We start from the raw sequence: 15,232 nt of genomic DNA, 5'->3' as shown, positions 1-15,232 counted from the left end.
ACTGTCCCCTTCCCTCTGCCGGTGGTTGTGCTCTCGCCTCCCTCATGTCAGCTCTGCAGCGGTGCCTCCGCGGCGCTGAGCTCACACACGAGGATGGGCTAAAGTAGCGGAAAGCTGTTGGATCCTACCACAGAGTTACTGACTTCTCAGCTACAGACTGCATAGCAATCAGCGAGGGGGAGAGGCAGCCAGGGAAAGCAAGGGAGAGGAGCGCAAAGGGAGGAAGAGTGGAAGGAAGAAGGGGGATTTGGGGACCAGAGCAGGGGGCCAGTGAGGGGAACAGGTGAATAACGCTAGGGAAGGAGGGAGCCAGCAGGAAGGGGAGACCTGAACCCATCGCTGAGCCGTGAAGGCACATCAGCACTCCGTGGGATGGACGCTCCTGAGAGCAAAAAATGCTGAGGAGAGGCAGAGGCAGGAGGAGAGCACTGGCGTGGGCAGGGCAGAGTTAGGAGAGAAGCAGGTCGCAGTGGAGAAGTAGCTCCTCGAAGGTGGTTAGGGGTGGGGGCAGAAAAAAAACACCCCAAGCCAGAGGCAAGTGAGGGCTGCAGAGAGACCTCCCCGATTCCTCCGGTCCAGCTGAGATGTTTCATGGTGAGATGGAGAAACTGGCCTCTTTCCCTCTCCCCTGATGTTGGCTCGGCACGGCTGGAGTAGGTGCAGCCCTCGGCAGGACCCGGGTAAGAGGCGGTGCTGGGATGCGCGGCTGCCCTCACTGGCGCGGGACTGGGAAGGGGTTTGGGTTTTTTTGGGTTTTTTTTTTCCTGAGGAAAATAATGAATTGTTTGATCTGCACTCGCTCTGAGGAACAGCTATAAATATAACTTAGGGAGAGATGCGTGGCTTCATGTGAGCATGCCAGTGAATAATAAAGTTGCCTGTGTGCACAGTGTAGGCACATGTGGTTACTGGGGTGTCCATGGGCCAAGGGGCAGAGGTAGGTGCCTGCCTGTAAACCTCCCCAACTTCCCTCCCCTCGCTGCCCTGACTTTGGTCCCTTTGCAGGTAACTTCTTAATTTTTTTGGTTCCCCGTGTTTCCTTAGTGCCTCCTTCCCCACAGCTGGGTCTTGCTCACTGTTTGTTTCTCCTGCTCTCTGAGGGAGATGGTCCTGGCTGGCTGGCAGCCTGGAGAAGAATGAAGCTGGAGACCTGTTCTCCAAGCACTCTGGTGTGACTGAGGTCAAAGAGGCTGTGTGGGCTCTCCCGCTGTCTGTGGAGCTTTCTGGGCTCCAGACCTGCCCTTCTCTTGTCTTTGAGCTTTTCTAGTCCCAGCATAGCTGATGCTGCTGGTGATGGGCCAGCATCCCACAGATAGGCAGAGTGCAAAGGATCTTCTGGATACTGGGTTTGGATCCGAGAGCTCGGGAGAAACTGTACTCTTGCTCTTTGTTAGCAAGGCCAGTGTCTCTGCCAGGGTAAGAGTGGGCAGGCAGGTTTGCATTACATGGACAGGTCACCTCCAACATCCCTGGTGCCACCTGCAGCCCCTGATGCCCTCTCTCCTGGGCAATTCACCTGGAGACAACCAAATCCCCCTGCCGAGAGCCTGGAGTCTCCCATCCCAACTGCCCAGCCCTAGCTCCATCCATGGCAGAGCCAATAGTGTCTCCAAGGCCTCCCCCAGCTCCCTTTCCTCCCTTTAGTGGAGCACTCTGCAAAGGGCAGATGGTGACAGCACATGTGGGGGATCCATGGCAAAGCTAACACAGGACCCAGACCACTCTCAGCCCCTGTTCTGTGCCCTTCTCATGTCGCGGGAGGAGGCAACCAGAGGAGGTGGGAGGTGTGGAGAGGGACCCAGGGCTTGAGGTCACCTGGAGCCTGGAAGGGGATGGGGGAGGGGGGGTGTACAGGGAGCACCAAAGATATGGGGACATGTCCCCTCTCCATTCACCATTGGAAGTGGTGCCCACTGATGCCTGGGTCAAACCCAGCATGTGGCCACCCCTCTTTGTAGCCACTGGCAATGAGTACAGGGGAAACACGTGCCTTAGGAGGGACACGTGAGCCTGATGGGGACAGGGAGATGGTGAAGATGGTCACGGACAGGATGAGCTGGAGATGGCTGATCTGTAGGGAAGCGGGGCTCCCTCTCCACCTTTCTTCTCTTCCACCTCCCCTCCTCATTGGGTGCCAAGACCCAGTGCCATGATATGTAGAGCTGAGAGGGGTCTGGCAGCAGTCCTCGCCCCTCGCCACCCCCCTCCATGGTTTGCAAAGAAAGCTGGGAAGCGTGGCCAGGGAAGGATGGAGTTAGCTGTCAGGACCTGTCAGGACTCGGGCCAGCCTCAGCCACCACCCTGGGAGCAGCTGCCTTCCTGGGGTGGTGCTGCTGCCGTGAGGGTGGCAGCAAGGGGGAGAAGGACACAGTGAGGGGCACCTGCCAGCAGCTCAGAGGCAGAGCCGAGCTGTTCCTGGCAGTCTGCCCTCAGCAAGCTCCCGCTGTCCCGGCTCCTCGTTGCGCTGGGCTGGCTGAGCCCGGCAGCGCGGCCCAGGATCAATAGATGGACGCTGGCGTCTCGGCCATCGATCCCTTTGCTCCCAGGCGCAGCTCCCCGGCCCCCCGCTGCCGCTCGCTGTCTGTGAGTGCTGAGGGCCGTGAGAAGCTGCCTGTGCCTGGCGCTGCGAAGCCGCCTGGGGAGGGACGCGTATTCCTCAGCGGCGCTGATCCTGGTGCCCCTTGCCAGGGCGGAGGGGCCTCGCGCAGAGCCCCCCAGGGTTGGTTTTCCTCCCCAAACAAGGTGGCTTTACTGGGGATGGTTGATCTTGAAGCCACTCCTTGGAAGAGATGCTGGTCTTCCAGCAGTGGGGGGCTTGGGATGGGTAGGGGCTGCCTGTGAGCTGGTTGTCACCCTCAGGCTTGTTCTCCAGCAGTGAAGGCGGGGATGAGAGCTGGCTGCAGCGTGACCCTGTCCAGCTGCCTCAAAGACCCTTGCATGTCCATGCCTGTCCTCTCAGGAGCCCAGGGCAGGCAGCTTGCCTGTAGGGGCAGTTTCAGCATTCACCCACTGGTGCACCTGGGGAGAGATGCCACCTGGGGCTGGCACTGGCCATGCTGGCACAGCAGCACCGCAGCCACTCTCACCGGAGGTGAGGGAGCAGGGGATGGAGGACAAGGTACCCTCCAGCCTGGCACTGCCCCAAGCCTCCAGCCAGAGAGGCCTGCAGCCACTCTGCCTATGCTGCACCAGCCCCTGCCACCATGGCAGTGGGTCTGCTCCTCGCAGTCTGGACGGCTGCTTTATTTCTATGGCAACATTTCTCCCAAAACAAGAGGGAGTCTGGTGCTGTGCAAAAAAGAGGGAGGCAGCGTCCCCCACTCTGTCCCCTGTGAAAGGCTTGGAGAAAAGACCCCAACACCTCTCCTGTCTCCCCCTACACCTCCCTCCCTCAGTTCCTCCCCAGAAAGCAGTGCCAGCACTGGTGCAATGAGCTGCTGGCCTCATCCTGTCTGCTTCTCCACTGCCTGTTCTCCCTTCCCCTGCCTTCATCTTTGCTGTCCCCTCTCCTCTCACCTGCTCCCTTTCTGTGCTGGGCCACAGCATTCACTGGCAGCCTGCTTAGGCACCTATGCAGAGGGGCCAGCCAAACAGAGACTTCTAGAAAGAGGATGTCAAAAGTCACACCTCTATAGAGGAGGGTAAAGCCACCCTACAGCCCCATGAAAGCCATATATATTGGCCCCACCAGCAGCACTGTGGGGGCTGAAGGGCACCGGGGATCCCAGACACCCAACAGGCAGGCACTTCATTCCTCAAAAAAACCTCAAGGGCACTATGAGCTGGTAGTGCCTGCCACAGGGTTAGACCCAGTGGCCCTAGGAGTTGCTTTCCTCTCCTGTCCCCATCCTTCCCATCACCAAGAAAGAGCCTTGTGTCTGGGTGGAGGTGAGCAGGCAGCAGCTGCGGGCAGCACCGAGTGCCAGCAGGTGACAGGCAGGTGAGCAGGCAGGTGAGCAGGCAGGACATCCTGCCAGCAGGAGAGAGCATGGCAGCCCAGAGGAGCAGGGGTATGACAGCAATTCATAGCAATGGTGGGAGAGGGGAGATTTCACAGGTGTAGCAGCATGCAAACAGAGCTGCCATGTCTTGAGCTTCTCACCACTCTACCACTGAGCCTGTCCATGCTGGCAGCCCCTGCCACCTGGGAGGGCAGGAGGAAGAGGCAGGGGACAGTCCTCCCTACCACAGGCATTGGGCAGCACCAAGGCTTGATGTCTTTCAGGTACATTTGTTTAACCACACCACCGAGCAAGCTGCAGCAATACAAGTCAGCAGATTTGTAGTGAAATAGCTGATCCTCTCGCTGCGGGAGGGCAATTTTGCAGCTTACCTGGGATGCTCCATCAGCTCTGTTTCTGGTGCTTAGCAGGCATAACTGAAAGAGGAGAAGCTGGGACACCCTCGGGAGGCTGTTGGTTCTGCAGGGCTTCTTGTTAGAGCAGCAGCAAGGGTCTGGAGGGGAGGAATTTTTTATTCCCGGTTGCTGATGGGTTAACACTGAGCAGCCAGGCCAGGCTGAGAAGGCAGCCCTTGAGCAGCAGCGGCTGCAGCCACTCTTGGCTGGGGGCCTGGTGCAGAGCAGGCTTTGACCTGTGTATTGCTCGCCTTTTGCTGCTGTCACTGTTGTTATCATCATTCAAAACCCATTTGCACGTGCCTGCCTCTCATGGTGCTTTGCAGAAGCACCAACAGACCAACCCTGCCTTACCAGAGGTGCGACTGCAGCGACAGGCAGATGATGTGAGCTGCCCTTGCCCCTCTGTTTCTGTGCACTGATAATAATCCTCACCCCCAACTAGGCAAAAGCCATCAAGAGACCCCACATAGGCATCCCTCCTGGCCTGGCCAGCATGGGCTCAGGAGGGGCTCTGTGCTGGAGAAACACCCAGGTGCAGGGACATGGCTGGGGATGGCCTTCTGGCAAGGCTCCTGCAGGGCAGGAAGATCAACAAAGGGAGCTTCTGGGATGGGGGTTTAGGGGAGATGCCCTTTTTGCTGGTGCAGTCATGCTGAGAAGCTGGAGGAAGTAACCTGAGCACACTGCAGCCGCCCAGGGTGTGGGGACCTTGGGGACACCCCAGGGCATTCAGTTTTTCAGCTCTTGTGGGTTTTACACCAAGTCTTTGGGATCTAGTCTATGGTTTTGGTAGGGCAGCCGCTGGGGCAGATGTCAGCCCCAGCACTATCTTGGGAGCAGGTAGGATGCAGTCTGCATCCTGGCTGCTGCAGAAGCCCACCTCCTTTTTGGCCAAGAACACCACCCAGGGAAGGCCTCCTGAGCATTTTATTTTCCCTGTGATGCCAGCCACAAAGAATAACACCCACCCACCTCACTCGACAAGAAAAAGTAGGGACTTCTCCCCAGCCACCACCCCAGCAGCATCCTCTCCTTACACTCCTGGTCAGCCACACCCCAGCCCCTGCCTCTTGTCCCCCCAGCCCTAGCTGGGGAAGCGGGAGCAGCATGGGTGAGCCCTGTGCCAGTCCCACCAGCTCACTGTGGGGTATCCCCATCTTGACTGGTATTCCAGGGAGTAGATGGCCTCTCTTGCAGTGCCATTGCCCATTCTGGAGCAGGAATTGCTGGGGTGGTGTAGGAGCAGGCAGGAGGTGATGCTGTCACCTTTCTGTGCCTCTTCCTGACATTGTCATCCCAGGGACCTTTGTGTGTATCCCATTTTTATCTGGTTTCCCCCCCCCCCCCCTCTCTTTCTCTCCTTCTCTCTTCACTTTCTTCTCTCCCCCTCCCATCAGTATGTGGGCTGATCACTGCTCAAACTTTTAATTCAGATGGTAATTGGAATAATAATACGGGCAGAATCCTTCTGGCTCCGTTGCTGCAGCTGGCTTCAGGGAGCTATGAATAGCTCTGAGTCACACACTGAGATGGTTTAACTTCAAATCATTTTGTTTTGTTTTCATATTACCCATCCCCAGGCTCCAGAGCTTCACGGGGGGAGGGAGGGGAAAAGTCCCCCCTTTTCACTCCACCCCAAAATATAAACTGGGCAGAGGCATGTTAATAAAATCCTCTTTTGGAGAGAGAAACTGGTCAGGGGATCATGCCTTGCAGGGCAGATGGGGACTGTTGGCACTTGCTTGATCTATTTATAATTATTGAACGAAAAGACATAAGTGTGTATATAAAAATGGTATGGAGTTGATTACAGCTTCCTCCCCTCACCTTCCATATGTCACTTGCCTTCTTAATATGGTGAAACTCTCCTGCACAGTGACTGTGCCTTCGTGTGTGCTGGTACAGCACCTAGCACCCAGCCCTGCCTGCACGGAGGAGAGAGACCTCAGCCACTGCCCCTTGAGACAGGGCAACCTCACAGCACTGGGCTGCCCTACAAACCCCGGCACGAACCCCAGGAATACTTGTGAGGAAGAGGAGATGGAGTTACAAAGGAGATGGAGAGGACAAACCCTATGCCATGGGTCCGTGAGGCTCTGCAAAAAGCCAAAGGGGCTCCCCTCTCTGCTGCGGGTGTTTCCACCCAGACTTTGTAAGAGGTGAGATGATGTCTTCTGCCACGTTGTCACCTTGCCCGTGCTGGCAGGATGGGTCTGTGGGTGCTGGTGTCAAAACCAGACGGTGCCATGCAGCCAGGAAGAGGAGAAAAGGCAGCAGAAGCAACGGTATTGACCACAGACAGGAGGGAAGCATTTGCCAGACGACTCCAGATAAAGCAAAGACTAAGAGTGTAAAAATACCCTGGGATTTTTCCATCGTTGTCGCTCACGGTGTACATCCCAGAGCACCAGATACAGTTGTTATAAAAAGAGAAGTGGGGGAGTGCTTCAGCGTGGACTTTTCTGTTCTGTTTCATGAGACTCTTCCACTGCAAATTTAAGGAAGGATTGACAGCATATGATCCACTCTGGCAGGGGCTGGAGAAAGCCGGAGACGTGTGAGGTGCCGCGAGGTGTCCTGGGGATGAAGTGATGGAGGCATTGCATCAGCACCATGCACCCTGACATTATAATTAGCCCTCAGATCCCCTGGAAAGCCACAGCAGCAGTCTGGTCCCACCTGTCTGCTTGGGGTCAGAGCAGCACAGGGGTGGCTGCACGGGCTGGTGCAATGGCTTGTGCTGCTGGAGCACAGTGTCACCTGGGAAGGTAGGGATGACTTCAGCATGGCAGCAGTGTCCCCAGCGTTGCTCCATCTAGGGTGCAGGAGGAGGAAAGTGGTTGGGCAGCCCCAGCTGCAGGGCTGGAGGTGGCCCTTGGCCCCTGGAGACCCACCTGGCCGACAGCTTCAGTGCTGCGAGACGGGGGCTGTGATGCCCACACTGCAGAGGTGTCCTTGAGCTGGGGCGCTTCCTCAGGCCATGAAATACATGAGTGTTCATGTATGCTGGGGACAGGAGGGATGGAGAACCACCTCTCAGGATTGCGGTCTCCTGCCTGGTATCTCCCAGGGTGCCCCAGGCTGCACTCATCAGTGTGGCTTCATCCCACTCCCCAGGAGTCACTGCTGTCTCCCCAGGTTCCTCTGTGCACCTGGGTCCCTGGAGGCAAAGCAAGCTCCAAGAAAGGTCCTCAGGCATGCTCCAGGATTTGCACCTCTGTCCTCAGCTTTTCTCCCCCTGATCTATACAATAGTCCGCTGCCTGTTCAGCACCCCGTTTTGCTGGAGGCATCTCTGAGACTTCCCCCTTCATCCAATTTGTGTTTCAGGTTTGGAAAGAGCAATGGAATAATTCCACAGCCATTTGAATTGAGTTTGCCTAGGGTTCAGGCTCCTTGCACAGCCCCTGGCTTTGTGGAACTGTCTGCACCCATTTTGCAGGCAAGGGTGCCAGCAGTGACACTGGGCCACCAGCTGCTGAGAAGGGACAGTGGCTACATCACCCCCAGTGTGGCATACCTGAAGGGGCCTACAGTAAAGCTGGAGAGGGACTTTTCATCAGGGCATGTAGTGATAGGATGTGGGGGAATGGTTTCACACTAAGAGTAGATTTAGGTTAGATATTAGGAAAAATTCTTCACTATGAGGGTGGTGAGACACTGGAACAGGTTGGCGAGTGAAGCTGTGGGTGCCCCATCCCTGGAAGTGTTCAAGGCCAGGTTGGATGGGGCTTGAAGCAACCTAGTTTAGTGGGAGGTGTTCCTGCCCATGCAGGGGGGTTGGAACTAGATGATCTTTAAGGTGCCTTTCAACCCAAACCATTCAAGAATTCTATGATCTCCAGGGGGCCCAATGCGATGGCAGTCCCCAGCCCAGAACCTCTGCAAGATAATAACAAGTGCAAACTGGTCCATCAGACAGCTCACCTCTGGAGTGAAGTTGCTGTATTTTGTTGCTGGGATTCTTAAATCACCTGGGCCAGAAATCTGAAGTCTCTAGAAATTGTGCACCCATTCCTGCAGCTGGGGAATGGGGTGGTAGTAGTGAACAGAAACCCCTAGGAAGTTGTGAAGTATCCATACGTGAGCTGTGGCAGTGCTTCTCCTCTGGTACCAATGTCAGTGCTGGCTAAGGATCAGCTTGACTTATCTGGACTAGCTAAGGAAGGCACCAGCTGGGGAGAATGGCCTTCCTCTCCCGGTTGGAGCTGGTATAGAGGAGTATACCTAAATTGCCGACTTTTGTCACCTCCCAAAGACCTGTGGGACCCTGCAGCCCAAACTCACCATGTAGTCACTGGAGATACATCTTAACTTTATTCTAGGGGGACCATCTGTGGCCATGAAATGACCTTTCTTCATCACCTGGTTATCCCTCAACATTTCTGATTAATTTAGGCTACTGACCCCAGTTCCTGCTGTAGGTTCAGCCCACTACACAACCAAATTTCCTGTATCTGGCCAAACCAACCCTCCTTAAAGACTTGGATGTTGTCGAGTGGTGAGGGGGGTGAGTGCTGGTGAAATTCTGTGCCAAAGTGCTTTTTCCTGGTGGGAGTTTCTAGGCAGCTGCTCACTTCTGCCTCTGTGGAGTGAGTTGTGGACTATAATATTGTTGTCTTTTCCTGGTCCCATAGTATCTCTGGTCTGAATAACCATGTTTGTGTGGTCCCAGGGCTTAAACTGCTTCAGTAACCTTGGTCTCTGGAGGAGAGACTGCTGGTTCATCTCCATCCCAGACATGACAACAGCAGTGCTTGCACATCAGAGGCGATGCTTGGAGATCCTTACTTGCTGCTTTCTAGACTGTGCTCCTAACTGGGGAAAGCTGGTGGTCACCCTTAGACACATGAAGTCCTGTTCTGCAACACTGATGATGAGACAAGAATGGTTCCCACCAACTTTTCTGTCCCTGGCAACATCCCTTGCTGTTCCTCTCTCCTGCCTGTGCATGACCACTTGCAATCAGCTCTAAACCTTGGATTTGACCCAGAAATCCTTGGCTTTTCCCCAGATATGGCAACCATTGATTGCTTGCTGGTGAGGCTGGGAAGAAGTGAACTAGCTGGCTGTGTCCTGCCCTCTGCATTGGCTGCTGTAATCCAAAGGTTACAGTGCAGGATTAGCATGGGCGTACAAAGCCCTTCCTAATCTGAGAGTCATTGTGCCCTCACTGCATTTCACTTCCCAGCAGCTCTGGGCAGGTGGGATAGGTCGGCTCTTGAATCTTTGGTTTCTCTGTTCTTCAGCTCAAGGAGGAGCAGGCTGGGACATCACATCTCCTGGATGTCCTCCCCAGCGCTCTGCTGCTGAGCTGCTCCTTGGCTGCGGTTCACAGGGCATGTTGCAAGGTCTGTTTGCTCTAATTGGCTTCTCCTTGGCCACCCCTAGGCCCTTCCTTTCCATCAGTTTGCCCTTTTGGTTTTCTTTCCCTCTTTGAAAGAGGGGGATGTTCTGCCCCCCTTGGAATTAAATCCCAGGCTGGGCTGACGGGGTTTCCTGAGGGTTGCTGTGCATGTCTGTGCTTTGTTAGTCCTTGTGTGTGAGGTATTTAACCTGGCTGAGCTCTCATCCTGGGGTAAGCCATGATATTAATAAAAAGGCTCAGGGCAAGGGCCCTGCAAGCTGCTCAGTCATTGTGCCCTTGATCTCGAAAGAAGTGACCAGCACCTCTCCTGCACCTGTCCCTGTGGCAGATGCACTGGGCCAACCTGATCTGCGGCCATCAGCTCCTCACCTGCCCCGTGAACACCACCAGCATCCTCCTGAGGAAAAGGCTGGGAGCCCTTGTGCTCCCTGCTCTGGAACTGGGACAGGTGCTGTCAGAGGAGGCTCTGACCAGGTTTTGCTTTGTCCTTCTCTGCAAGGCACGTGTCCAGAAGCAATGGCAATGGCAGCACAGGTCCCAGCTCACTGGAGGTGAAACCTGGAGCCACCTGGTCCCATGTGAGTGCTGCTGCATGAGATCCTGTGCCCTCCCAGCTCCTGCCACCCCCTGACACCTGATGATACAGCGAGCCATGGGCAGCGTCCGAGTCAACCGGTGAGTAACCCCCTTCTCAAGGACTGTTGCTGCCCAGGGTGGCCTGGTCCTCCTCATTTAATCCCTCAAGCCCTAAATTCAGCCTGCCTTTTAGTGGACTTGGCAGTGTGCCAGGTTAATCATTGAACTTGATGATCTTAAAGGTCTTTTCCAACCACAGCAATTCTATCATTCTGTGATATTCTTCCCAAATTATCTGCCAGGGGCTTTCTTGCTTCAAGGTATGCCTTCTCTCTCCTCCTCCAATCCAAGACACACCATACATGGGGGCAGTGCTCACAGGAGGTGCGCAACAGAGGAGAAGCAAAGCACTGCATGGTGCTGGACCAGAAATTACAGATTTCAGCAGTCCTGCAGAAGTCCCCTGTCCCCCAGAGTCCCCAGGAGTCAAAATTCTAACCACACATGCTTCCCCTGCTCCCTCTTCCCATGAGAGCAGGATCAGGGTCACAGAACCTATGCTGGCAGGTTCCAGAGGGTTCCACTATGGGGTGGGAGGCACTGCCAGCCCAACTGGTTCTGAGAAACCAGGACTTGGTGGTCAAGAGGGCAGAATGGTCTTGGTGGGTCTATGCGCTCCCTTGATGTCCTCAGTGGTCAGAGCATCTTCTATCATCATGTCTTTAATGAGTATCTGAAACCATAGATGCAGCAGCACACAAAGGGCAGCATCGATGCCGCCTGCGAGGGAGGGGAGCCGGAGGGGAAAAACATCTCCCAGAAAGTGTGTTGGGAGCTTCTCCCAGGGAAATCTGCCAGCACTTTGGCTCTTGATCTCCAAATTACACCTTTGGCTTTGGATGTGGGATGATGGGAGCCACGCGCGTTGCTGTGGCAACAGAATTGTCCTGAGCACAAGAAGTGTATAAACATTGTCACTGACACACCATGAAATCAGTGAGGAGAGAGGAGGAAAAAATAGAAACTCGGGGTCTTATATAATGCTGGGGCCAAAATGTGGCCAGGCTGCGGGTGCTTGCTTCCCTGCTTCCCAGCTGGTCCAGCTGCCATCAGATTTCGAAGCCTTGAGTTGCTCCTCCCCACAAGGGCTGGAAGGAAGCACAGCTCTACAAGCTTCTCCTGTCTTGCTGCCCTCTCAGGACTTTGCTAGATACGACTTCCTGGCAGCAAGACTTGGCAAATCTTGCAGCCGAGCTCCACCAATTTGGTCAGGGTGGCAGAGCCAGAGAAATGGGCTGTTGTGATGTTCAACACTGTGGTGCCGTAGCTTTGTGAGCCGCCTGTGTGTCTCCCACCCTTGCTGTCTCAGTGGCTGCTGTTGTTCTTCATCTGTTTCTGCTGGCAAAGCCTGTTTCTTCTTTTCCAGGTACAGCGTTGTCTCCACGGAAGAGGATGGACACAAGGTCTCTGCGCTGGGCAGCATGAACGGGCACAGCCGAAACGGGAAGGGCCACGCCCCTCGGAGGAAGCACCGCAACCGCTTCGTGAAGAAGAACGGCCAGTGCAACGTCTACTTTGCCAACCTGAGCAACAAGTCTCAGCGCTACATGGCCGACATCTTCACCACCTGTGTGGACACACGCTGGAGGTACATGCTCATGATCTTCTCTGCTGCCTTCCTGGCCTCCTGGCTCTTCTTTGGCTTCCTTTTCTGGTGCATCGCTTTCTTCCATGGTGACCTCAATGCTCCGGCAGTGGGAGGTGGTCCTTCTCTCCTCAAGCCCTGCATCATGCACGTGAACAGCTTCCTAGGGGCTTTTCTCTTCTCAGTGGAGACACAGACAACCATTGGGTATGGCTTCCGCTGTGTGACTGAGGAGTGCCCGCTGGCTATCATGGCAGTTGTGGTCCAGTCCATCGTGGGCTGTGTTATTGACTCCTTCATGATTGGCACCATCATGGCCAAGATGGCGAGGCCCAAGAAGCGGGCCCAGACCCTCCTCTTCAGTCACCATGCGGTCATCTCTGTGCGGGATGGCAAACTGTGCCTCATGTGGCGGGTAGGCAACCTGAGGAGGAGCCACATTGTGGAGGCCCACGTCCGAGCCCAGCTCATCAAGCCCTACATGACAGAGGAAGGTGAATACCTCCCCCTGGACCAGCGGGACCTAAATGTGGGCTATGATGTGGGCCTCGACCGTATATTTTTGGTCTCACCCATTATTATTGTTCATGAGATTGACGAGGAGAGCCCACTCTATGGGATTGGCAAGGAGGAGCTGGAGACAGAGAACTTTGAGATTGTTGTTATCCTGGAGGGGATGGTGGAAGCCACAGCCATGACCACCCAGGCACGAAGCTCTTACCTTGCTAGTGAAATCCTTTGGGGTCACCGTTTTGAACCAGTTGTGTTTGAGGAGAAGAACCATTATAAAGTAGATTATTCACGCTTTCACAAGACCTATGAGGTAGCTGGCACACCTTGCTGCTCAGCCCGGGAACTGCAAGAAAGCAAGATGACTATCCTACCTTCTCCCCCACCTCCTAGTGCCTTCTGCTATGAGAACGAGCTGGCTCTTGTCAGTCAAGATGAAGATGAAGATGACGATGAAGTGGGTGTGGTGTTAGAGGGCAACACTAAAGAAGAGGGAGGCATCATCCAGATGATGGATTTTGGAAGCCACCTGGATCTGGAGAGGCTCCAGGCAACTCTACCCCTAGACACAATCTCATATCGTAGGGAGTCAGCCATCTAGCTCCTCCAGCCTCCCCATTCCACACCTATTGCCCACCACCTCCTCCTCCATTCTGCACCTGTATGTAGCTGGATAAGTCCCTTGCCCACCAGAAAATGCCTCCTGTGACTGCATCTCAGCCCCTGAGTACATCAAGGCCTGGAGCTGCTCTGATATACTCCCTTTCCCCTGAAGTCATACTGCCTGGAAGAGGAGTGAGGATATACTGCTCCTCCAGCATGTGCAGCTTGTGCCGGGATCCCTTTCCTGCCCAGAGACAGGAGAGCAGCACACCTGGTTTCTCATCTCTGGAGAGGCAGTAGGAATCCATGCCCTCAACACACACACCAGGACCTGCAGCAAGTGCTCCTGCTGCTGAGTCAACAGCAGACTTTCTGTTCCCTCTTGACGTGGGTAGGCCCCATGGTTGTCAAGAGGAGCGATACCTGAGTGCTGACCAGAGAAGGATGGATGGGAGAGTCTAGGACACCTGGAGGGAGTGGGGAAGGATCTCAAGGGAGGGGTATACTTGCATGTTTAATGCGTGTTGCACATGACTCTTTCTTTGTATATAAAACAGAACAAGAACTGAAATCCATATTCTTCCACTGCAAATGCCAAGCTAGGAGACAAGGACACTCTATGTAGCCTACTCTGTATTCTCCTTGGCTTTTGGCGTCTGTCACCTCCAGAAGCAGCTCGGCTCCACAGACTCAGATCCAGTTCTCCCAGTCCTCTTGAAAATCATGTCCTGGTCCTCTCCTGAGATGCCTGGCAGAGGAGGCAGGGCCCTGTGCTTGCTGCACACTCAGACTGCTCCCCGGCACAGCATGGCCGGGATGACAGACAAGTGACCTGACTGGACAGCAGACCCTCAACTTGCTCCGTTTCACCTCCTCCGTTCTCCCTGCTGCCATCAGCTGTAAAACTGAATTTGTAACTATTTATTTTTAATAAAGTCTAATATCCCAGGGGGAGGTTTGGAAGCAAAGGAGAGAACCCAAGGCTGCAGCCTGGTATAGAGACTGATGAGCAATATTAGCGTTGGTGGTTGTTGTTTGTGTGATGTTGTGTTGTTTTTGTTTTTTTTTCCTAGAGGCAAGTAAGAACTAGGGGAAATGAGGGAGGGCATCAACCAGAGCTAGACTGGTAACATCCCTTTGCTGTCATTTCACAAAAGATATGAAAACCTGGTGAGCCTTTTCCTTTAGGAGCAGCAGAATTACTTCTTTGAAACTGTAGATAATATGAGGACAGGAAGAGAAACAGGTGGCTGAGGAAGCTGCTCTGTGCACGCAACAGTTGTGCTAGGGAGGGAATAGCTGAAAAAGTGATGTCTGACCTAAGTCCTGATCTACAAAGTGGAAAAGCAGCATCTTGGTAATCAATTTGGAATTGGTTCAAGAAGCAAGAGGAAAGAGAGGAAGAAGCAGAGGGGAAGGAAGGAAATAGCAGGAGTGAGAGGAAAAAGCAGGGAGGTGAAGAAAGAGGAAGGGAAAAAGAAGAGGAGAAAGTGATAATATTGGAGTGCATTTGAGAAAGAGCAGGGATAGGCTGACAAGATGGGTTGAGACCCAGTCACGGCCATTTCTCATCCTGGTGCACAGATTCTGTGGGGGCACAGCCACCCTGCATGGGCTTGCTCTGCACCCAAGCAGTGATCCAACACCTTTGGCAAGCCTTGCCAAGAAGGGAAAAGGAGGCAGCTGGAGGATGAGAGAAGAGCAGACAGGTGACAATTGAAGAGCAGATCAACAGGGGGAGGGGGAAAATGATCACTCCTGATGCATCCCTCTTCTCCCATCAGGCACAGAGCAGGAACAAGAGCTCCTGGATCCTGGTGCCTCATGACTTTTCCCATGTATGGCTTGATACACAGGCTCATTTTTCCATGCCCCATCTCCCCTCCCCATTGCAAATTATTTTAGTCCCTCCTTCCTTTTATTTATTTATTTATTTATTTATTTTCCCCAGAGGGAATAAGCAGGGGCTGGTATTGACCTGGCTTTTAATACAGCTTTCAGAGGCGTGTGCCTGCCACTGGTCATGGCAGTGGAAACAAACTAATGGACCGAGAGAGAAGGACACGGGCATCCAGGACACAGGCTGGGGTGGTGGCCCCCATGAGAGGGGGATCCTGCATGGCTGGGCAGCCCCCTGCTGAGGTACAGCACCCTTTGGAGGCAGGTGGAAG

General features: G+C 54.4%; 1 protein-coding gene across 1 annotated transcript; it reads left to right on the top strand.

Moving 5' to 3' along the window:
- Positions 1–221: 221 nt before the first annotated feature.
- On the top strand, positions 222–14,029 carry KCNJ4 (potassium inwardly rectifying channel subfamily J member 4). The gene is made up of 4 exons (XM_051622584.1): positions 222–680; positions 9,609–9,710; positions 10,227–10,402; positions 11,730–14,029. The coding sequence occupies exons 3-4, from the start codon at positions 10,365–10,367 to the stop codon at positions 13,057–13,059; spliced, it is 1,368 nt and encodes a 455-aa protein (XP_051478544.1). The 5' UTR covers positions 222–680; positions 9,609–9,710; positions 10,227–10,364; the 3' UTR covers positions 13,060–14,029.
- The last annotated feature ends 1,203 nt before the right edge of the window (positions 14,030–15,232 follow it).

This window comes from Apus apus, chromosome 1, assembly GCF_020740795.1.
Source record: "Apus apus isolate bApuApu2 chromosome 1, bApuApu2.pri.cur, whole genome shotgun sequence".
NCBI lineage: Eukaryota > Metazoa > Chordata > Aves > Apodiformes > Apodidae > Apus > Apus apus.
The sequence above is the reverse complement of the archived record's forward strand: the minus strand, read 5'-3'. Positions and strand labels throughout refer to the sequence as shown.